General features: G+C 46.4%; 2 protein-coding genes across 5 annotated transcripts in view; one reads left to right on the forward strand and one right to left on the reverse strand.

Annotated features, from left to right (window-relative positions):
• The window catches only part of C6QH2orf81 (chromosome 6q C2orf81 homolog), a 133,258-nt gene that overhangs the window by 67,661 nt on the left and 42,870 nt on the right, over positions 1 to 22,727 (reverse strand). For all 3 annotated transcript variants that reach the window (XM_069632449.1, XM_069632448.1, XM_069632447.1), the window contains one exon: positions 21,029 to 21,247. In XM_069632449.1, the coding sequence (XP_069488550.1) occupies positions 21,029 to 21,247 (219 nt within the window). The remainder of the gene's footprint in view (positions 1 to 21,028; positions 21,248 to 22,727) is intronic.
• Positions 1 to 22,727, forward strand: part of WDR54 (WD repeat domain 54) — a 266,084-nt gene that overhangs the window by 31,174 nt on the left and 212,183 nt on the right. The gene's annotated exons all lie outside the window — the stretch shown is intronic.

Here is a 22,727-nt window from a genome sequence, read left to right on the forward strand (position 1 = left end):
TCTCCTTGCCAACCCCAGCTCCTTCCCAATCCCAGCTCCTTCCCAATCCCAGCTCCTTCCCAATCCCAGCTCCTTCCCAATCCCATCTCCTTCCCAATCCCAGCACCTTCCCAATCCCATCTCCTTCCCAATCCCAGCTCCTTCCCAATCCCAGCTCCTTCCCAATCCCAGCTCCTTCCCAAACCCAGCTCCTTCCCAATCCCAGCTCCTTCCCAATCCCAGCTCCTTCCCAATCCCAGCTCCTCCCCAATCCCAGCTCCTTGCAAATCCCATCTCCTTGCAAATCCCATCTCCTTCCCAATCCCATCTCCTTCCCAATCCTAGCTCCTTGCCAATCCCAGCTCCTTCCCAATCCCAGCTCCTTCCCAATCCCAGCTCCTTCCCAATCCCAGCTCCTTCCCAATCCCAGCTCCTTCTCAATCCCATCTCCTTGCAAATCCCATCTCCTTGCAAATCCCATCTCCTTCCCAATCCCATCTTCTTCCCAATCCTAGCTCCTTGCCAATCCCAGCTCCTTCCCAATCCCATCTCCTTCCCAATCCCAGCTCCTTCCCAATCCCATCTCCTTCCCAATCCCATCTCCTTCCCAATCCCAGCTCCTTCCCAATCCCAGCTCCTTCCCAATCCCATCTCCTTCCCAATCCCATCTCCTCTCCTATCTCCTTCCCAATCCCATCTCCTTCCCACCTAACCTCCATGCTCCCTCACCCAAGGCTTGCAATCCTGGGGTCCTCTTTGTTAGTGACCTATGACTGCAACAATTCATCCTTACCACTGACTCTGCTGCTCATATTAACCTCCTTAACATTCAGTAAATGTGTCCATTTCTTACTAGCCACTCTGGAAAACTCTAATGCCCACCCTTGTGCTCTGCAAATGTGACTTCTGCTTGGCCTTTGTCTATACTCCTTCCTTCATCTATACAAAGTACTCAACTTTGTCACTGGCACTCTTACAACCTACCCAGATCCTTGTGCACTTCTACCTACCGACACCATGCTGGATGGCTCTCCGTGCACAACCATCCCCTTTTGAAGTTCCTCCTCCTAGTCTACACAGCAATCAATGGCAGTACCTGTGTGATTGTATCTCTGTTAACTGACCGACTAATTCCGTCTGCTCTTCCTCAGCACCCATCCTCACTGTGCCATTCCCCGCTGTGTCTCAGCACTCATTCTCACTGTGCCATTCCTCGCTGTGTCTCAGCAGCCATCCTCACTGTGCCATTCCCCGCTGTGTCTCAGCACTCATCCTCACTGTCCCATTCCCCGCTGTGTCTCAGCACTCATCCTCACTGTGCCATTCCCCGCTGTGTCTCAGCACTCATTCTCACTGTGCCATTCCCTGCTGTGTCTCAGCAGCCATCCTCACTGTGCCATTCCTCGCTGTGTCTCAGCACTCATCCTCACTGTCCCATTCCCTGCTGTGTCTCAGCACTCATCCTCACTGGTCCATTCGCCGCTGTGTCTCAGCACTCATCCTCACTGTCCCATTCGCCGCTGTGTCTCAGCACTCATCCTCACTGTCCCATTCCCTGCTGTGTATCAGCACTCATCCTCCTGTGCCATTCACTGCTGTGTCTCAGCACTCATCCTCACTATCTCATTCCCTGCTGTGTCTCAGCACTCGTCCTCACTGGTCCATTCGCCGCTGTGTCTCAGCACTCATCCTCACTGTCCCATTCGCCGCTGTGTCTCAGCACTCATCCTCACTGTTCCATTCCCTGCTGTGTATCAGCACTCATCCTCCTGTGCCATTCACTGCTGTGTCTCAGCACTCATCCTACTGTGCCATTCCCCGCTGTGTCTCAGCACTCATCCTCACTGTCCCATTCGCCGCTGTATCTCAGCACTCATCCTCACTGGTCCATTTGCCGCTGTGTCTCAGCACTCATCCTCACTGTGCCATTCCCTGCTGTGTCTCAGCACTCATCCTCACTGTGCCATTCCCTGCTGTGCCCGATTGCGGATCTCTACAAAGATCGGCTTAAACTTCACTTACTGAAAAAGGAAGCTATCCCGGCCCTCTCCACATTCCCTCTACCCGACTCCCCCAAATGTGACACCTCACTTGGGTTATCCGGGGCCCGCAGCTCCCCAACACACATACAAACACAATTTAAAAAAGAAAAAGAAAACGTGCCTCTGCTCTGCTTTTGAATGCCGGGCTGCATCTCAATGTAATAGCTGGCTAGCCTTGCGCACACTCACCAACAGACAGAAACCAGTGAGCTCCTAGTTCCTGTCTGTGTCGCACAAGCGCGAAGCCAGAAAGCGACGCTCAGAGGCTCTACCATGCGGAAGTGCTGCGGTGCTGACGGCATGATGACAGCGCCGGCGCAGGGCCCTGCACCAGCCAGTCCAGCACCCTGGGCCAGCCAGGGTGAAGGACTGAGCCGTGTAGGGCATCCGGCCCCGAACATGCTTCACTGTGGCCACCTGCAATCATCAATTATGTAATGAGACCACTCGAGCCTGGTTGGGCAACCCAGCCAGGCTCGCGCTGTCAAAATACATAATTCATAATTGCGACGCCCCCAGTCCCCTGCCAAAAGATGGGGGGACAAAAAGCCATGCCACAATAGTTAGGGGTGGGGGGACAAAACCCCCTGTGCCCCCTATAATTACGCCCATGTTTCTACATAATAAACCCACAAAACAAAATTCTGTGTAGGGGGGACAGCCAGGAGGCAAGATAGGAGCAGAGCCGCTAACAAACACCAGCTCCAGCACATGGAAGCAAACTGAAAGAAATCCAAGACAGCGGAAAGCCTTTTAAAGACTTCCTTCCCATGGCTTGGAATAGAAAGCCAATTAAACAATGGATTTGAAGGTTTGCCTTAGCCAATGGGAGAACGGTGAGCGCTTAAAGACTGAGGCTTAAAAACACAAGACAGTGTATTTCAGACTGGGGGCTGAGGAGAGGAGTTCTCTGAGGAAACCGGAAATCATCAGAGCATGGTAGCCACATGAGCCCAAAAAAGGTACGAGCTCAGCTGATGGAGACAAGAGCCCCTCTCCTAAACTCCTGAAGAGGGGTGTGGTCCAGTGAGGAGGAGAAGAGACCCCTGAACTCCAGAAGAGGGGTGTGGTCCAGTGAGGGGGAGAAGAGACCCCTGAACTCCAGAAGGGGAGTGTGTGGTCGAGGGACGCGGCAAGTACTCCATAACCACAAAAGTGAGGTCTGCTTCAGGGAAGGGTAAAGAAGCCCCCTGAGCTCCAGAAGAGAGGTATGCCCCAGTGAGGGGGAGAAGAGACCCCTGAAACCCAAACGTGGGGTCTGCGCCAGTGAGTTGACTATCTCCCTGAAGCCTATAAGAGTGGTGGGCTCCAATTAGAAGAGGTGAGCCATTGGGGTCTCTGAAGAGTGGGGGGCTCCAAATAGAAAAGGAGAGCCCCTTGAGTCCAATAGCAAGATACCCGAGACCCTAGATAAGGGAGGTATTAGAAGTACAGAAAGAGAATGGAAGAGGGGGTGTGTAGCAGAAGATGGGAGTGCTAGAGGGAAAGGAGGGAAAGGCACTATATCCCTGAGTGCGGATTAGTGAGTAGGGCACTATATCCCTGGGAGAGTGAGTATGTACTATATCCCCGAGTGTGGATTAGTGAGTAGGGCACTATATCCCTGGGAGAGTGAGTATGTACTATATCCCCGAGTGCGGATTAGCGAGTAGGGCACTATATCCCTGGGAGAGTGAGTATGTACTATATCCCCGAGTGCGGATTAGCGAGTAGGGCACTATATCCCTGGGAGAGTGAGTATGTACTATATCCCCGAGTGCGGATTAGCGAGTAGGGCACTATATCCCTGGGAGAGCGAGCATGTACTATATCCCCGAGTGCGGATTAGCGAGTAGGGCACTATATCCCTGGGAGATTGAGCATGTACTATATCCCCGAGTGTGGATTAGCGAGTAGGGCACTATATCCCTGGGAGAGTGAGTATGTACTATATCCCCAAGTGCGGATTAGCGAGTAGGGCACTATATCCCTGGGAGAGTGATCATGTACTATATCCCCAAGTGTGGATTAGCGAGTAGGGCACTATATCCCTGGGAGAGTGAGTATGTACTATATCCCCAAGTGTGGATTAGCGAGTAGGGCACTATATCCCTGTATGTCTGAGTGTAGAAGGGGAGCTGAGCACCACAACCCAGAGTAAAAGAACAGAGAGGGGAGAGCTCCTTGGCCACGAAAGGAGGGAAGTATGTAACAAAGAGAAGGAGGAGAGCCCACTGATTGGGAATACTGTGGTTCCAAGAAGGAAGGATAAGGATTGAATGCTAGAGTGACTGAAGCAGGAAACCCTCCTCTCTGGAGCTTTCAAATGCCTTTTTGTTTGCTTTCCTTCATTTATAATCCGGGGTTCAAGGACTACAACTCCCAAGAATCTTTATGTTACAGCCACCTAGAACCCATTTCCATGGAATAGCCGTATGTTTTCCTATTAGTCAATAAAACCCTTTAAACATATTCGGGTGTCGGGACTTGTGCGTTCTCTCAGCCATGGGACACGTACAATTCAGTGATAATTTAATTACAGCATGCTGGTAGAGTGTGCTCAACCTGGTCTTCAGACAAGGACACATGCAGACTTGGTTTTTCTGTACCACATAATGAAGAAATCTTCCGTTCTCCTGTGCGCAGGTTCCAGTCGCGCTAGACCCTTACTATTTCCTCCACCAGGGGCCTGCCGTGCCCGCGTGCCCATTTCCATGTGGGAAGGCTCTTCGGTTCTGTGCTACCTCCATGGAGATAGCTGGCCTGACATTTAAGGGTAGATGTTCAGCCAACAAGACCCAGCTTGCTGCCTTATCCAACGGGGTCTCAGCACGTGCCTAGTGCATATCGCGAAACCCCTGCCACCCAAAGCGATGTCTTTGCTCCTATGAACAGTATCTCCAGCTCAGGGGTTAAGCACTGGTCTAGGCATTGCGCAAGCCAGGGCTTTGAGAGTTGGAATCACAGGCAAAGCCAACTCAATTCAGCACCCTACTTAAGTCTATTGATTATGGCCATTATTACAGCCCATAGAAGCCTGAGGAATCCAGCATGAAGAGCTATATAAAAACTACATTGTTTCTGTTGCACTCTGCTGGGAATGAAACCTCGGGTGGCCCATCCATATGGTCTCACTCACTGCGCAGAAGAATTCATTTTACATGGGGACTGCAACGTCTTAAAACCACAGAAGGGATGTATTTATTGTGCATTTGTTAGGCACTTACACATCAAGTATACATTGTTTTGCTTCGAACTATAGCGTGAAAGAGCAATTGATGCACATGGACCATCCTCGCCACGCGTCTGGGCTGTAATGGAGCACTTCGGCGGTGGCTGGCTTCCTAATTCGCCAAACGTGACCAGCTCGGCGAGATGGGCCCAAACAGATCCTAGTGGTGCCCAGTAACCCGCAGAGTTCCACAAGACTACCCTTCCTCTTCATCTACAACCTCCACATCAGCAGCCTGCCATCTGGGGGATATGTGTGATTTGGACTACGACTCTTGTGATCCACCACCATTGACTAGGCTAGCTAGGACTGATGGGAGTTGTAGTCCAAAACCTCCAGAGAGCCAAATGTTACACCTCAAAGGGCTCTACCACTGGCTGTTCGTCATCTAGGTGCCTACTTAAAGCTCCACCCGACAATAGCAGAACGTGTCCTAGGAAAACCCACCAAGCAACCCATCTAGAATTGTCTGCTTTGATATGAAGCTGCCTGTGCTTTACCATCGGCTATGACCTCTCATTCAAAACACACATTCTGTCAGTTCTATGTCGGAATATAGGTATTTTGAAGGCAGTTTAATAATTTTTGTAAGAATAAAAAGTTTCCTCCAAGCAACCTTAGTGTTGAGAGCAATTCGTCCCATCTCATGCCATATAAGAGCATTTGGGACTGCCATTAGAAGTCTCAAAATAGTTTTCTATAATTTACCCTGGAGAGTGTTAAGAAAAGTGCCCAAGTCAGCCAATACTGTCTCCAACCCATACATAAGCACAGGTTCACTTTTTCCCAGGTAGACGCTCAAAAGAGGTAACAGGGTGAATGTGCACAACATGTGGCCAAGCAAAGGGGCGACCTTGGCCCTCACGCTGTCTTTAACATTGGCAAATGCCAGTGAGTTAGAGATGGTAAAACCTAAGTAACGCAAGGAAGTGACCCACCCCAGGCCTGTCAGTCTTGGTGGCATAGTTCGTGAACATGGTCAGCTTGCATTGTAAACCTAAGGGAGTCTGATCAAAAAAGATCAATCATCGGCAACGTCTAACCAGTTCAATTTAATGCAGCCCAGGCGAACAGGATAAATTACTCCAGAGTGCCACAGTTGCACTACGTTCGAGATGTAGAGATTAAAGAGCAGGGGTGCCAATGCACAGCCCTGCCTGAGCCCTGTGTGCATGCTGTTGTACATGGACAAAGAGCCCTCCTTTGCAAGGCTGACCTTAATAAAAGACTTGCTATGAAGTAGGAGAGGATGTGTGCTTAGGGTGCCAGTGTCTTCCACGCCAAGAACTTGCCATTGACTTTATTAGTCTTTTTAAGAGCACAGACCCAGTACAAACTATCTTACATAGAGTACTGTAAAGGATTAATAGTTATCCCTGTTGTCTGTCCCTCATGGAACATTATTTCGTTCTCTTTTCTTTAAGATCTGGCTAGTGGCAGTGGTATCTACCCTATTTTTCCTACCGCGGCTATGTAAATAGCCTTGGTACTGTTTTATGCTGAGTTTGTAGCCTCAAACTTAAATCTGCTGGAACCCCATTTACTTTTATTTGGTTCCGGCTGGATTTATTCACCATTTCTTTTTGTAAAGGTCTTTCTCCTATTTTATTCTGCGTGCCAAACCAGATTTGGTTCCTTTGTTCACTGTCCTTTGATGGGCTTCTGCACAGAAGCTCTCCTTAGGCGCCTGAATGTCTGAGGGGGACAGGAAGTGAGAGAGGGGTTTGAGACTCCCTGCATAGGTCTCCTTGCAGAACCATGTCGCACTCTGTATGATTGGCTGTGGTGACTGTCCCGCTAGGACAGCCACCCAGCTGTGTGATTGATAGCCAGGCTGTGTGAATGGGGGAAACTGCACAAAAAGCAGGTCTCTGGGGCTTGTCAGGCAGAGTCAACACTGGATCGAGCGAACTGAAGAAAAGCTGAAAGAAGAGACCACTACCACGACTGAACCTCCTGGTGAAGCCCTGCTGTGGTTCCGAATCTCCAAACTACGATGACAGAGAAGATCCTGCTTCTTCCCTGCTCTGGTGGGAACAACCAGTTTGCCAAACACCAAGCAAGGCCTCCCTCCCCTGGTCGAATTTGCTGCGCACAGCTGCAGTGATCCGGATAGCCAGGAGGACCGGACCCCGTTTGGGTTTTAAGGAGCACACCTTTTATTCGTTGCTTTGCTCTGCTGCTGGTTTCTTCCCTGGGCAGTGCAGGACCCTCCAGTCTTCCTACTTCGTGGCAGTCCGACAGTCACCAGGAACGGTGAGCCTGCAGGATCTGTCAGGAACGTCTGCCTCAGCTACAGCCTTCTTCTTCATTTAAGGTACTGTTCTAACCTGGTTGTTCGTTTCGTCTGACTGCGGTGAAAGCATTTGAGATCTTTCGCCAATCCAAGGGCTTGTCCTTCTCTACTCTTTTAAATAACTTTTCCTTCGACCAACCTCGTTTCGAACTCTTGGCAAAGACTTAACCGCAAACTACTCTGAACTGTGTGATCTTCTGCAAGACTCTGAACCATTAACATTGGCCCAGGCCTATTGATTTGAATCCTCATTGTAGCAAGCCTTTTCTAGATTGCCCTGCCTACTTACTTGTTGGTGCTGCTTAATTTTGTATAACCTTGTCTTTCCCTCCCCTTTAAATTACTGGAGTGCATTTTGCACACACTTCATTTTGAGCCTAACTTGTCCAGAATTGATTAAGTGTTGTGTAGTATATTAAGAGTGTGATTTTTCTGCTGCTTTATTTAGTGAACTCTTTTACAAATGAATGTGTAAATAAATGTATTTTCTTTTACTCAGAAACCTTGAGTCAGTGTTTGTTTGAATGATAGTGATTGCGGTCCTTTGTGTAACTTCTGATACTGCTCACTTTACTCTTGAGATAAGTTTGGCTGCTCAGCCATCGCTACCACTTTACTGTGTAGTACAGGCTTGAACCAAAGGTGAATTTGTATTGTCACTTGTAGTCTTAATTGTGTGTGGTGTTCCCAAAGGTTACTGCATACGATTCTGCTTAACATATGTGAGACATGACTGCCCTGTATAGGGGGGTTCCAAGGAAGCGCCTAAATCCCACCTGCGATACAAGTCCTAAACGGGTCACCCAGTAGTTTAGATCCCCCAGGACTAATGTCATAAAGATTTTGCTTGACACAACTAGGATGGCTATAGGCCTGTAATTAGCCGGGTTCAAGGAGTCACCTTTTCTCAAAATTGGTATAATTATTGAAGTGTGCCAAGAACATGGACAGGTTAAAGTTTGCGGCACCTCAATGAACAGCCATAGGAGTATATGAGACCAGGTATCAGGGTCATGCTTCACTGTAGCTGGAGACAATCTGACCCAGGCGCTCTAGGCGCTTTAGCCTTGTGATTTGCTAATCACACATCTTCCTGTGAACATATTTTCCTGGCAACTTCAAAGCACGGCAAATCAGGATAAGAGATGCAAGTTTCTAAATCTAAATTGGGGTACAGATCCTCGTAAAACACGACTCTTGTTTGTTCATTGATACAAGATGTTGGGGGCAGTTGTGACCCTGTAACTTTGTTGGTCAATTCCCAAACGTTTGAGGAACTGCCCGCCTTCAAAGTTGATAGTGTCACCTGCTTATCGTTGATGTACCGATATCTAAAAATGTAACATTCCTGAGCCTTTGTGAAATCTGTCTTTTAATAGACATCTTGGTTCCCTTCTCAAGAATCAAATCTCTATAAACATCTCTTAGGAGTCTTCTCTTCCCCCTTTTAGCTTCGACAATGAAGTGGCTGAAATGGTGTCTGTGTTTCTTAAGTCCATTGAGTTGACTTTTACCTGTTATGATCTTTAAATCAAGAAATCAAGAAAAGATGGTTTTATTAACATGGCAGACTGAAAACATTTCGTCAAAAGCCCAGGAATAACATACTTGCCAACCCTACCGATTTAGGCGGTAGGATACCGCTTTTTAAGCAGTCCTACCTCCTACTGATTTAGGGGCAACAAATACCGGTTTTTAAAAAAAAAGTGTTTTTTTTTTTGTTTTGCCCTGGGTTTAGCAGCCTGTTCAGCCATGGTTGCAGGGTGCGCAGGTACACAGAATCCGAGGAATGTTCTTCAGTGGGGATGTGTCCAAGCTGCTGCTTTTATAATGGTGTGTTCCTACTGGCAGCAGTTAGCAGACCAGTGCACCAGTGCAACCTCCCCAGACTGTCAAAGGCGCCTGTCAGATACGCTCCAGCACTTCTGGATATCAACAGCCACATGGTTCACCGTACCTCAGCTGCACGGTGCCAGTCATCTACATGCTGGGGCGAGCCGCTGAAGCAATGGCAAGCCACTCCTAATTAGTTCTGATAGGTGTGAGCATGCGCCAGGAGCCGGGGGGAAACCGCACGTTTCAGCCCCGCCCTGCGCGTCTTGCCACTTCCACCCGCCTGCAAGTACAATATGCTATTTCTTCAGCGTAGCTGCACAACGCAGCGCCCCTCTCTCCGGCACCTGCTACATACTTGCCAACACTACCGATTTAGGTGGTAGGATACCGCTTTTTAAGCAGTCCTACCGCCTACCTATTTAGTGGCAACAAATACCGATTTTTTCAATATTTTGGAAACTAAGATTCCTAAAGACTTTTGGTCACAGAATGTTGGCATGTATGGAATAAGTAGGTTCCATTATGTCTAGCAAGGCCATTATAAAATCGATTACACATTGTTTGGGTCCGTTTGACAGTCTGTCCGCCTCTGCTGACTTCCATCACCGCTAGTATGGGAGACAGGCAGGGGTGTCAATTGAGGGTCGACCCCTGGCAACTCATATGTGACCCTGGCTGTGCCTCTGTGACCCCTGGGGTCTGCAGAGAAAGTAAAGAGGGTTCTCAGACGAGAGCCCTCTTTACATTCATTTCTTTTTTTAGTCAGTCTGACTTCAAAAATAACCACCTTCCCCTGCCTGCTGCCCCCAACAGGACATTGAAGGCTCTGTCTCTTCTGCTCAGCGCATGAGAGGAGTCCGCCTAGTTCATTACCTGCGTGGCGCATGGGAGAGAGGCCTGCCTAAAGAGAAGTTCCTTGGAGCAGCAATGGAGTGTATGCATGAAACGGACGGGGGCAGGGGGCCCAAGGGGCAGTGTTTGGGGTTGGAGGAGGAGAGTTGGAGTGATAGGGGACGTGTCAGGAGGGTGGGGCAGGTGGAGGTGCGCTATCATGTAACAGACATCCATGATAAAGCATGATATGTGTCATTAGTGTCCAGACTTGCATTTTGGTGCAGCTAGTCCTTTCTTAATGTGGCGTTACATTTTTCATAGGGCATCTATAATAAAGTAAGTATGATAGGTGTTTGTTACTTGCCTAGACCGGCATTTGGGTTCAGCCAGTATAGTCATGTTTATAATTGTTCTTTTAGAACACGCTTAATACCAACAAGTGGTTTCTAAGCGCGGGATCGGGATTCAAACTGGTGTTGCACTGCACTGTCTTGCTTCCAAGACAATTGCCCCTGAGCTATCCTTCATCCTCATGTCTTACTGTGTCAAGACATTTTTACAGGGCACAGTGAGAAACCTGAGGGTGTTCTCCCATTGGATCCTCTATGCAGGTGGCCAGGGAAAGGCCATCGCTTTTGGATCCTGCCACTGGGGGTGGACACGTGATGGAGGATCTCCTGGGTGGAGGGTTCTTGGGAATTAGAGGTCGGATGCCCTCAGGTAAGACGTGGTATTCCATATCCCCCTTTCAGGAGGGAAACGCTATCCCAAAAGTGGTTATGGGATATTGTTCACTGTGTTCCCTGGTCTCTGAGAAGGGCAGGAGATATCATCCCAAACCTGTTAGAAAGAAAAGGAGAAAGAATGGGGACGAGCTACCTTCAGGCAAAACGCAGTATCCACTTTATTCTAGTGACAACCCACCAAATCCTCCCCGACCTTTATGGGTCCTTATAAGGCAATTCCCCTTTGTTCCCATCTTGGCGAACCTAACAGTACTGAGACGAGGAAGAAACTGAGAGTTATGAACATTACACACTTTTTCCACTCTAGTACTGAGACGAGGAAGAAGCAACAGAGTAATAGACACTACTTACTCTCACCACGTTGGTATGGGGACGAAGAAGATGCATGAAGGTCAGGCATGTCCGTGTAATCAGAGCCAGGCAGCATTATTAATGGAATACACCTTCAGCCCATTAAAGGACCACAGGTGTATAAAAGATGGAATCACAAGAGAGCAGCAGGGGAAAAGGAAGACACAGCAGAAGGAGCTGTGCAGGTGCGCACAAAGCAGAAACACTGAGACATCGACCAAGATCCCGGCACTGAAGTGGAGCAGAGGCGGTGCTGCGCAAGGAAGCTAGCTTGTGCTGAACGAAGCACCCGGTGAACAGGCTTTCTCGCTTGGGGAGAGGCCATCAAGAGGAGCTGTCGGGTCCTGGAAAGTATCAGGGACACTGGAACAACCCAGGCGCTCTAAGGCATCGTGAATATAGTAGCAGTTCATGAAAGTATACCGTAGTGAAAGGAAAGGCAAGACTATTCATTTTGAATATTAAACTGCATGAAACAGCACCATTTCTACCATTGAATACCATAGTGCATGCAAAGAACAAACCCTCTGAATACTGAACAATGAACTGAAAGCAAATAGGAACCCAAGTTAAGTGAAGGACTCTGAGTGCAGAGTTGGTATCAAGGTTGAGAAACCACTTGTATATAAAGGTTGAGAAACAACTTGTTTGGCTCAATATTGAACTACTCAAGGAGAACTGGCGGTTCCTGGCTGCTTGACCTGTAATATGTGGACCGTGTGGTCTAACATTTGCACCAAGACCAGAGAATCTCTACATGTTAAAAAGGAGGTTTGCTGTTGTGCCAAAAGGAAAACTAACATTGGTGCATACCAAACTTGGGGAAGCAAACCTTGAGTTGTAAAGAATTGTTGAAACACAGTAAAGACAAAGCTTCAAGATACTTCTTTTCGTGTCATCTTTTGATATTGAACTTGGAATTATATTAAACTTGGGGAAGGGCACCCTGAGACCTGCTGCCCTGGAATTATATTGGACTTGGGGAAGGGCACCCCGAAACGTGCTGTCCTGGAATTATATTGAACTTGGGGAAGGGCCCCCTGAGATGTGCTGCCCTGCAATTATATTGAACTTGGGAAGGGCATCCTGAGACGTGCTGCGCAGGAATTATATTGAACTTGGGGAAGGGCACCCAGAGAAGTGCTGCCCTGGAATTATATTGAACTTGGGGAAGGGCACCCTGAGACGTGCTGCCCTGTAATTATATTGAACTTGGGGGAAGGAAGGGCCGAGACGTACTGCCCTGGACTATATTGAACTTGAGACATGCTGCGCTGGAATTATATTGAATTTAGGGAAGGGAATTGTGAGACGTGCTGCTCTGGAACTATACTGAACTTGGGGAAGGGGGTCCTGAGACGTGCTGCCCTGGAACAATATTGAACTTGGAGATGGACACCCTCAGACCTGCTGCCCTGGAACTATATTGAACTTGCGGAAGGGCATCCTGACATTCACAAAGATGTGGAACTTTGTTAATTTAAGTCTAGAAGAAGGTAAATTGAACATTGTGATAAACGTGTTGACATTTGGGGAAAAGAAGCTGAAGAGTAAGCCCGAGCTGGAAATAGCTCAGAACATTACTTTTGGAACGCTGTTTATGGTTCACATCCTACACATTGTTTTGTCTTAGTTGTGAGGGTAAGTATAGGTTTTGGACACAGACAGACCTTTCGGTTGAACTTACTGACACAGGCTAGCTTTAGTTTCCTCTAGATAGGGAAATCCCACCTTAGCATAGGGCAAGTTAGCCCTTACTCCATCCTGACATTTTCTTTAATGAAAGCCTGTTATATATTCAATCTGTTGTCTGCGTCTCCTTCCATGATGCCAACCTCACAGCATCTATAATAAAGTAAGCATGAATGTTTATTACTAGTCTAGACTTGTATTTGGGTGCAGCCAGTCTAGCAATTTCTTACTGCATCATGGTATAATGTTCTGGGCATCTATAATGAAGTAAGCATCATAACTGTTATTAAGTGCCTAGCCTAGCATTTTGCTGCAGCTAGGTAAGCCATGTCTTACTGTGGCTTGACATTTTGTACTGGGCATCTCTTATAAAGCAATCCTGGTAAGTATAATAACCTGGCTAGACTGGCATTTGGGTGCAGCCAGTCCTTACTGTGACATTAAATATCTTTCTGGGCAGCTATGATAAAGTAAGCATGAGCAGGATTATTATGTGGTTAGATTGGCCTTTTTGTGCTGCCAGTCTAGGTATCTTACTGTGGCATGGCATTTTCTACTGTGCTTCATCAAGGCTACAGCAAACATGATGTGTTATGTGCCTGGCCTTAATTGTGTGCCAGTTTTGACATGCTTTTCTATGGTGGCATTGCATTTTTAATAGGAAAGTGGCAAGATAGATTCGCGGTTTCAGCTCTCGCTGCTGTGTTCTGTGTGTGAGCTGCAGGTCGCATGTTCGAATTCTCGCAAGGACAACTCAGCCTTTCTTTCTCGGAGGTTGATAAATGAGTACCAACTTTGGTTGGGATGATAATTTTATGTAAACATGAGTTATGTATAGCACTTTTTTTATGAAAGCGCTATATAAATAAGAAATCATTATCATTAAAGCTCCTGTGCACTGAAGGTGACCTGCATCTATTAGATTTGTGGACACTATTATCTCAGCAAGTGGCAATGTGGGGGGGGGGGACTACTTTTCATATAATGACAATACGCGATATGCAGCTATAATTGCCATAATATGTAAGCAGCTGGCCATACAACGCTGAAGTGGCATATCTATGGCTGTGCCTCGGACTATTTTGTATTTGTGTTTATAGTTTATTAAAAACTTCAACACTTTTTTTATCATAAACCTCACAACTCTTAGATCATTACAAATAGCAATAATTCACTCCTGGCGCAACACAAAATTCTTATACAAATATAACAGACACAAATCATTCAACACAATACAATATTGTATACTATATATCTATCAGGGCCTCTCTTTCTAATCCCCAAGATTACATTTTCCACCCATCTGACAAATTACTCCCTTCCCTACTTGATTATGGTGGACTAATCGAGAAAAACATTTCCCGCCACATTTTTGTGTATCACTATTAAAATGTTTACTAAAGCAATGGCTATTGAGTATCCATACAAGAGCCGAGCCACTTGACATCACTGTTTAAATCCTATAACCTCCAGATGAACTTTCCCAACCACATTTTCCCCTGCCGTAGTTTTGTGCTTCAGCCAATCAGCCAATCTTTTCGCGGTTCTACCTCCCAGGCTTTTTACAGAGCCATCAATTTCTTTCTTGCCTCTTATGGCAGCCTCCACCCCATTTGTAGGGAGCCTAGTAAGTTAAAATGAAAGCGCATATAAAAGAAACAATATTTCTGCCATGGGAATCTCATCAGGGAGGACTGCATCTCATTATATGTCCGGAGGGGTGTGGTTTGTTCCCTTTGTAGTTTATACAATGACATTCTCTGTATATCTTGGACACATTTTACAATTTCATTTTGCTGTACATCTTCATCTGGCTTTCCATCAATGAAAGCTTGTCCGAGTCCATTTCAGCAAGCAGCAGATCACAGCACTCCCCGAAATTGCTCAATGCTTGGTTATAATTATTGCTTAAAGATATATTCAAATCTTCAAATGGTGAACCTGATGGTGGAACCAATATTGCCTCGGCCTTTGTTGCCCTATTGGGTCGAACCCTATTATATCATCCATGGGATATGAAGGCAGCACCCTTGCTATAATATGGTTGGTATCTAAAATATTCTTGTCTGCTTCAGTACAAATTTGGTATTTTAAAATGTTTACGTTTTATGTACTTTTTTTACTCCCACAAGCCACTTTTCTAATGTCAACAGGGTTAAAGGGGAACCAATGCCATCCGTGTCAAAGGTCAAGTGACATCACTTCCTGTGATGTCATCAGGTCTGTGATGTCACGTCTGCTATCCCTGGCATTTTGGTGAATCGACGCCCCTGACGACAGGTCATGAGGAATAGAAGGAGCATTCACATTGAAAGTTATAATAGTATGGTTTCTCATATATAATTGCAAGAGTAGGACAAATGGATTTTATATTATTGGAAGTATAAAAGGGGTCTATCGAAGAAGATCGCAATCCTCTCTTCGTAATCCTCTCGTCCATGTTTTTATGTGTTTGTTGATGGACCAATTTCCCAATTTCTTGACAAATAGATAAATAATTGGCTGTGTCATCCATAAAAGAGTCTAAGAGCTGCCCCCGTTTCCTATTCTCTGATGAAGCTGTGCTCTTGCTAGTCTCGGAAAGGTTTTTGAGCCAACAAACTCTCAGCACACTCAGAGTTGAAATCTCCACATAGGATTATGTTATTCTCAAACTCACCACCCAAACTTGTATAGTAAGTCATCTAATGCTGATTGGAACTTGTTGCAAGTCGCCTTAGCAGACTCCCAATACAGATTGATGAGCAGTAGCTGAAATGAGGGGTTCTTGTAGCACACCCCCACTGCCAACAGACCATTCTCGGCACTACACAATACAAAACGAGTGAGCATTAAGATGTAAATCAATGACGATTACCAAGCCCCCAGATGGACGGCCTAATAAACCCTTAATGGGCCAATTTTGTGTAGGTTTTATAACTTTCAAGTTGGAATGGGTGAACAGTCATCGTCTCCTGGAACATCAAAATATGATAGTCTGGGAACCTTCTGTTAATTTTGCATGCTTTGATTATGTTTTTATGTTCAAACAAGTTCCAAGACAGGAAACTGAAACCATGACAGCTAAACATTTGGAAAAAGTCCCTTCAACATAGTATTACATTTAATTGATGTGGCCAACCATGACCTGTCTGACTTTGCACCTGAAGTGTTATCGTTGGCCCATGTGTTGGTGACTGATCGCGTACTGTTGGTGTCATCTTGTTTGATAAGAAGAGGTGCCCGCTCATATGGTTTGTTTGAGCTAATCAGGGCAGCATAGCAAGGAAGGAGGCTACTTCACCTTGAGCAGAGAATTCAATGAGGTCAAACCCTATAGAACTAAAGACATCTTGTTGGTCCCAAACTAGCCTTGCAACAATACTAGAAAAGAAGTACACGGCTAGTCTGTCCAGGCCACTATTTGGAATAGAATCCACATGAATGTCAACCAAGTGTATTAACTGCACTGCCGGCATTTGTGAGAATGTACTCTGCATAGTGGCTCTATTTATTTGGATACTACCGTTAATCTGGATTATATTTTCTAAACTAATGGTTCGAACATCATTAGAACCCTTATGTGCCCTTAGAATGTCATGTTTGTTTGTATGGCCTTGTTTGTTGTAATTAACTACCCGTGTGTCAAGACACGGTGCAAGTTGTACGCTAGACCGGGCATCCAAAGCAATGGAAGTAGGATATAGAGGCCTAGCAATCAAGATTTCCTGGTCGTCAGACACTTCGACAGTATCAGACTCAAGGTCATCATGGTGGATTAAGAGGCTTTCTGTGGAGCAAAGAAGGAAGTCATCTTTTTTTGGATAGCTGGATCAGCGATCTTTTTTTTTGTCCAATAAGGTTGGCTGCTGTTTCATTGTCCCTCAATGATAAACCATCATTTGAGTTATTCATCCCAAAGATCTCAGAGGGCTATTTGTTTAAGTCATTAATTTCACCTTAAGCAGGCAATGAGTGCAGGAATTTTTTCGATGATGTTTGTTTGTTTGGTGCTCGGGTGGTTCTTGAATATTTTTTCCTCTGAGGAGTCTTGTCACGAGCTTTCCTCTTCTCTTTCAATCTCCTGGGCATGTTGTTTTCGTGCGTCACGACCAATGTTTCTGTGTGCCCAATAATTGGCTCTAGAAAGCCATCTTTAACTTCATTTACTCTGTTGCCAGTTGCAAATAGTTCTGGATAACAACTTATTCGTGTTTGACAAGAAAGTAGAGGGGTGGGACTGTCCCAGCCCACTCCTGGGTTAGCCACATCCACAGATTTCTCAAGAAGCGATTCCTGGCTGAGTATATTACTATAAACAGGTCCGATTTGCACCTCCATTAAACATTTCAACTTCTAATCAATTGTCACCAGTTTGGCATAATTTTCCTGTGCCAAGTGTGAGGGATCAGAAATGAAAGCTGGGCACAAAGTTGTCATGTTTTTGGTTAAAGACGTTTATTTACATAAACGGGTTGGGAAAATGCCTCTCTGAACCTACTCTAAGAGGGATTTCCCTTCCTAAAACCACACACTAAGGCTCTGTCTCTGTCGGGATGTCAGAAATCAAAAGCCAAGCTTGTGTCCAAATGTTCTATCCTGACCCTCACACAACAAACTAAATAATAAGCTGAGAAGACAAATGTCTTGGTATTTGCAAAAAGTGTTCATAAATGAAAAAAGAACAGCTCCAACATAAAAGTTCTTCAAGGTAACAGAACCTTGGTTCCAGAGGGTGGGTCGCTTACTCTGGATTCTTCAATGAGATGGCAATGTCTCTTGGCCTACAGCAATCCTGTTAGGTGTGAAGCGGTCAGCCTTTGACGGTTTGAGGCCATTGATCATTTTTGTGGCTTCTTGTATCGTGACAGGTCTAAATTCAAATAGTTTGTCAGTGATGGGAGGGGGTGGATGTCGGTTGGTGTATTTGGTAAGGACAATTTAGCTTTCTTGTTGGCAATTTTACTTTGCAGGAGGGCTGTTTTATCGATTAGTGCCTTCTGGATGTTGGTGCACAAGAGGGAATCTTGGTAAGGTCCATGATGTGTGGGGTGAAGGAGAGAGTGGAGTCGAAGATGGCCCCAAGGTTTTTGCCTTCACAGGATGGTGGGGGTAGAGGGCCCAAAAAGGGTGGCCAGAGGAATTGAGGGCACAGTGTCCTGTTGAGGAGCATCTCCATCTTACTGGCGGTGAGGTAGTGAGAAAGATCATTTGCTGCACACCATGCCTGAATGGCGGACAGACAGTTAGGGATGAGAGAGGAGGAAGAGCGGGCAGTAGAGGTAAGTTTGAAGGAAAGCTGCCATCATCGGCATAACACTGGCAATGATGAGAGAAGGAGGAGATCAGGTGAGAAAGAGGGGCGAGATATTGAAGAGCCATGACGATAGGATAGAGCCCTGGTGGACGCCACAGGTAGAGAGTGTGGTGGTGGAGGAGAAAGAGCCCAGTTGCAGCTGGGTAAGGGCGGTTAGTGTGGAAGGAGGTCAGCCAGTCCGGTGACTGGCCAGTGATGCTGAGGGTGTCACTGAGTCGTTTTATGAGGATGGAATGGTTGACCATGTCAAAGGCAGAGGAGAGATCAAGGAGAATGAGAACAGCAGAAGAGTTGGAATCGAGATTTGCGAGCATGGTTTCAGGGATTTTCAGGTGAGCAGTTCCTCTGCATTTGGATGCCTGGAATCCAGATTGGTGGGCATGAAGGCAGCGAACAAGATCTTCTGGCAGGCTGCCCATGGCATCAGCAGGCATTCCGATGTCTTGGGTTCTCCTGCTCCAGCACAGCTCCTTCTTCCACTACTCTCCTCTCCAATGCTCTCCTTGCAGCTTCCACCTTTTATACACCTGTGGTCTAATAATGGACTGCAGGTCTGTTCCATCAAGTACTGTTGTCAAGTACTGTTGTCCGATTCTCATTAGTAGTACATGTCTGACCTTCATGCATCTTCTTCGTCCCAGTACCAAAAGGGTGAGAGAAGGTAATCTTTACTAATCTCAGTTGCTTCTTCTTTGTCTCAGTACTTGAATGTATTTCAAAGAGGGGGATGTAGTGGAACACTTTCTTTCCGAAAGGAGGATGGGGAATACCACGTCTTACCCATGGGTCTCTCACTTCCAATCCCCAAGACCCTCCACCCAAGTGATCATCCCTTGCTTGTCCGCACCCAGGCGCAGGATCCAAAGCGATGCCTTTCCCTGGCCACCGGCATACAGGATCTAGAAGGAATAGAAGTGAGAAGACCCTCAGGTTTCTCACAACAGACACGTGTTATCACTTACTTGAAAGGAAGTTGTGTTAGCACTGTTGACATATTTAGTGAGATCTATGTGGAGTGTGATGTCCATGATATGATATATGTTATTTATAAAGTGCCTATGATATGATAGGTTATTTATAACACACTTAATACCCAGAGGTTTCACAGGACTCTTGTCCCTTAGAGGCCACTACAAGGCTGATAAGTTGGACACACGGCAGCGACGGCCTCCCAAAATGGAGCGAGATAGTAAACAAACACAATGGAGAAAGATGTAATGGAGAACATCAAAGAGGTATCTGTACTCAAAAGGTGAAGAGAAGTGTACAAATCTATCAGATGTAATTGGCCCAAAATAAAGTAGTTAGATTTTTGTTAGCTATTCCCCCCGATAGAATTCGGTCTAGCTGCACACTTAATGTCTCACCTGTCACACATTTGCACAACACCTCTGGCACTGGAATGCAGCGATCCCCCACGGTTAAATTCAGGCCAGCTGCACATATACTATCTCTCCCACATACTCTCCAGACTACCGCTTGTTCTGCACCCACCCACATGACTGCTCAACATGGGTGACTAGCAGGGACTTGGCCACTCTCAACATGGGTGACTAGCAGGGACTTGGCCACTCTCAACATGGGTGACTAGCAGGGACTTGACCACTTGTACCTGCCTTCTATAACTCTCTTACGAATGTCCCATACTTGGACTTCAGTCCCCAGGGCGTTCTACCTACAGCACACTGCGGCTATAATAATGGTGAAAGGTGCTATACAAATTAGATAGAGCTGAAGCCTAGAGACCACTATATATACCAACCTTGAAAGCGACCTTTTGACAACCTGTGGATGCTCATACCGTCTCTCCAGTGGTTCCAAAAACCTGAAGCTAAAAATCCAGAAAAATTCTCCAGACTCCCTGGTTCAGCAGGTTCCAGGACACTCCTTTGAGGGAGAATTAGCTTGTAGGTAAAATGTTGGACGCAGCAGGAGCTCTTCTATGGAATGATTTGCATAGGAAGATCTCAGTGGAGAAGATAGGCACATGTATTTGATGGGCTTCTCAATACACAAATTGTAAAGGGGTCATTGGACTCCTAGCCCTTATTATTCATGAGATCTTTTATATTTTTTATTTTTTTTAATGGGCCCGTTGTTAGCCTCCTCCCCATTGAGCCCTATGGGGATTGAAATGGGAATGGGGATTTACCAGGTCCAGGTCCTGTGAAAGGGAATTACCAGGCCCTCCAAGGTCAGAATGGCCCGGTAAGTCCCCTTTTTGCGGGACCCGGACCTGGTACCCGGTATGGTGGTAGCCATGCCGCTTTTAGCAGCATGGCTACTTCCATACTCGTAATGAGGCCCTATGTATCATGGCTTAAGAGGAAATATGTCAACTCAATGGGCCAACTCAATGGGCTTGGCAGTACTCATTTGTGAGCAACATTTATGCTTTTGTGAAATGTGATTTCCTCAAGATTTTTTCATCGTGGGAGAATTCATCGTAAGTTTTATTTTAATAGCACTTTTTACTGCAGCCTCTGCTGCACCGCCCTCTACCTTTATTAACCTAGCGCCACACACCCACCCCCTCAGCCCCCCACCCTCCGCAACAGACGTTTGAGGTAACATGTGTGGAAAAGGATTAGAGGAGTTCTCCCTCGATGGAAAAACCTGCAATGGAATCTACCTATCCCATTAGGGCAGCTTCCAACAATAAACCATGTCGAAGAATAAGAATCCATCAAGAAACTTCTAAACGTGTCATATATATAACATACATGTAAAAAGGAAACAAAGTACCTTTTGGTCGTCTGGCCGAGGTGTTAGACCAGTGTGCACAACTGGTACGGACCCCTGTGCCCAGGAGTCTGTGATGCAGGGTACGGGCTCACAGTCTTCGTTCCAGTCGCAAGTGCACCCCGTGGTAAGTCCGGGTTCGCCTTCATCCCGCACCAGGAAGAGCCATTCCGCAATCTGTATCATGGCATCTTTAGCTTGGCTGATGGTGAACGGGATACGCTGTAAAAACACATGGCGCTAGAGTCAGGAGTGCGTCACCGGGGCAACCAAGGACCACATCCCGCCCACCACTGCCAACGCACAACCCTTTACTCTTAGTCCATCACATGCATGTGACTTTCTTACCCATTTAGCTTGACAAGGAGGAACCTGCACAGATGTACAGCACTGGCCCAGACCAGGGACTCCCTTCACCCTATTCAATGACCTCACCAGATTCCTTTAGTCTGAGTCTGGCGGGATGCTACAGACAATGGATAACGTGTTATATGAAAAGAGGGAGTGGGGGAATGGGACAGACGTAGGCAACCCCCCCAGACACCCCAGAGTAGATTCTCAATCATTACATCATAAGAAGATGGATGACTAAAGCAAAACCTTGAAGGGCTCAGCCACGCATAGTCGGGCCAATCTAAACTTCAACTTTATATCTTACAGAAAGTGCAAGGCGTTACCCAAGTGGCTGCTTTTCAGAGTCCCCTTATTAGGACGATGACATGGACAGGCACACCTGTGTTGCCTCTACACGAGCCGCAAGTGCTGGGGGCAGTCCCCGAACAAGATATTCCAGAACAGAAGAACAACTGAGATCCTAGAGGTCACCCTCCCCGAAGTGGGGACCTTACAATTAACAGACAGACAATCAGAAGCCATAGTGGCATATGGTTGGCATAGTGCACTCCAAACATCTAGCTTGCCAGCAGAAGGGGAGCACTTCAAGCTCCAGATGGGATCCATGGACTAGAAGTGTGTTTTTATGGGGTCAGAGTCATCCTTATGAGATTGACAAAAAGGAGTTTCATGGAGTTGGGCAACAGAAACTAGTGATATCAGTGTTTATCTTTCTAATAATTAGAATGATGGATCACGGGGGAAGGAGGTGGAGGGCTCTGTGAAGAATCTCACAAATCCCTCACTGAACCCCTGCAGAAGCTCTCCTCACAAGTGGCCAGGGAAAGGCAGATGCTTCCTGTTCCCAATCCTGGGGGTGGTGTACTGCGGGAGGATCACCTCGGAGGAGACAGGGGCCAACATGGAGAGGAGATTCCGTGCGATGAGACACCGTATATATATATACTCCAATAGAAAGACTCTTACCACTGTGCCTAAAGAGGTTCCGTCTAATTGTCATTCTAATGCCTCTCAACCCCATATAAGATCTAACCCAAGGTTAGAAAATCAAAAAAACTATACTGAAAGAAAGATCCTTTTTGTTATCCCAGACTAAACACCTGGGATACTCAACCCCAAGGGTACAATGTAAAGGAGTATGGAAATGTCTTCACTAAAACATCTTCCTCTGTTAGAGCCAATTCTCATAGCCCTTCCGTTAAAAGCCTTAAGGGAATTAAACCTACCCTTATCAATAATGCAGTTCATAAATCTAATTTTGTGTAAGAAACTACAATTCCCAGAATCCTAGAGGTACTGAGACAAAAAAGAGGGCTGAAGAGTCATGTAGATGCAGTAGTGGGGCAAT

The sequence above is a fragment of the Ambystoma mexicanum genome, chromosome 6q (genome assembly GCF_040938575.1).
Source record: "Ambystoma mexicanum isolate Mex_15411 chromosome 6q, UKY_AmexF1_1, whole genome shotgun sequence".
Taxonomy (NCBI): Eukaryota; Metazoa; Chordata; class Amphibia; order Caudata; family Ambystomatidae; genus Ambystoma; species Ambystoma mexicanum.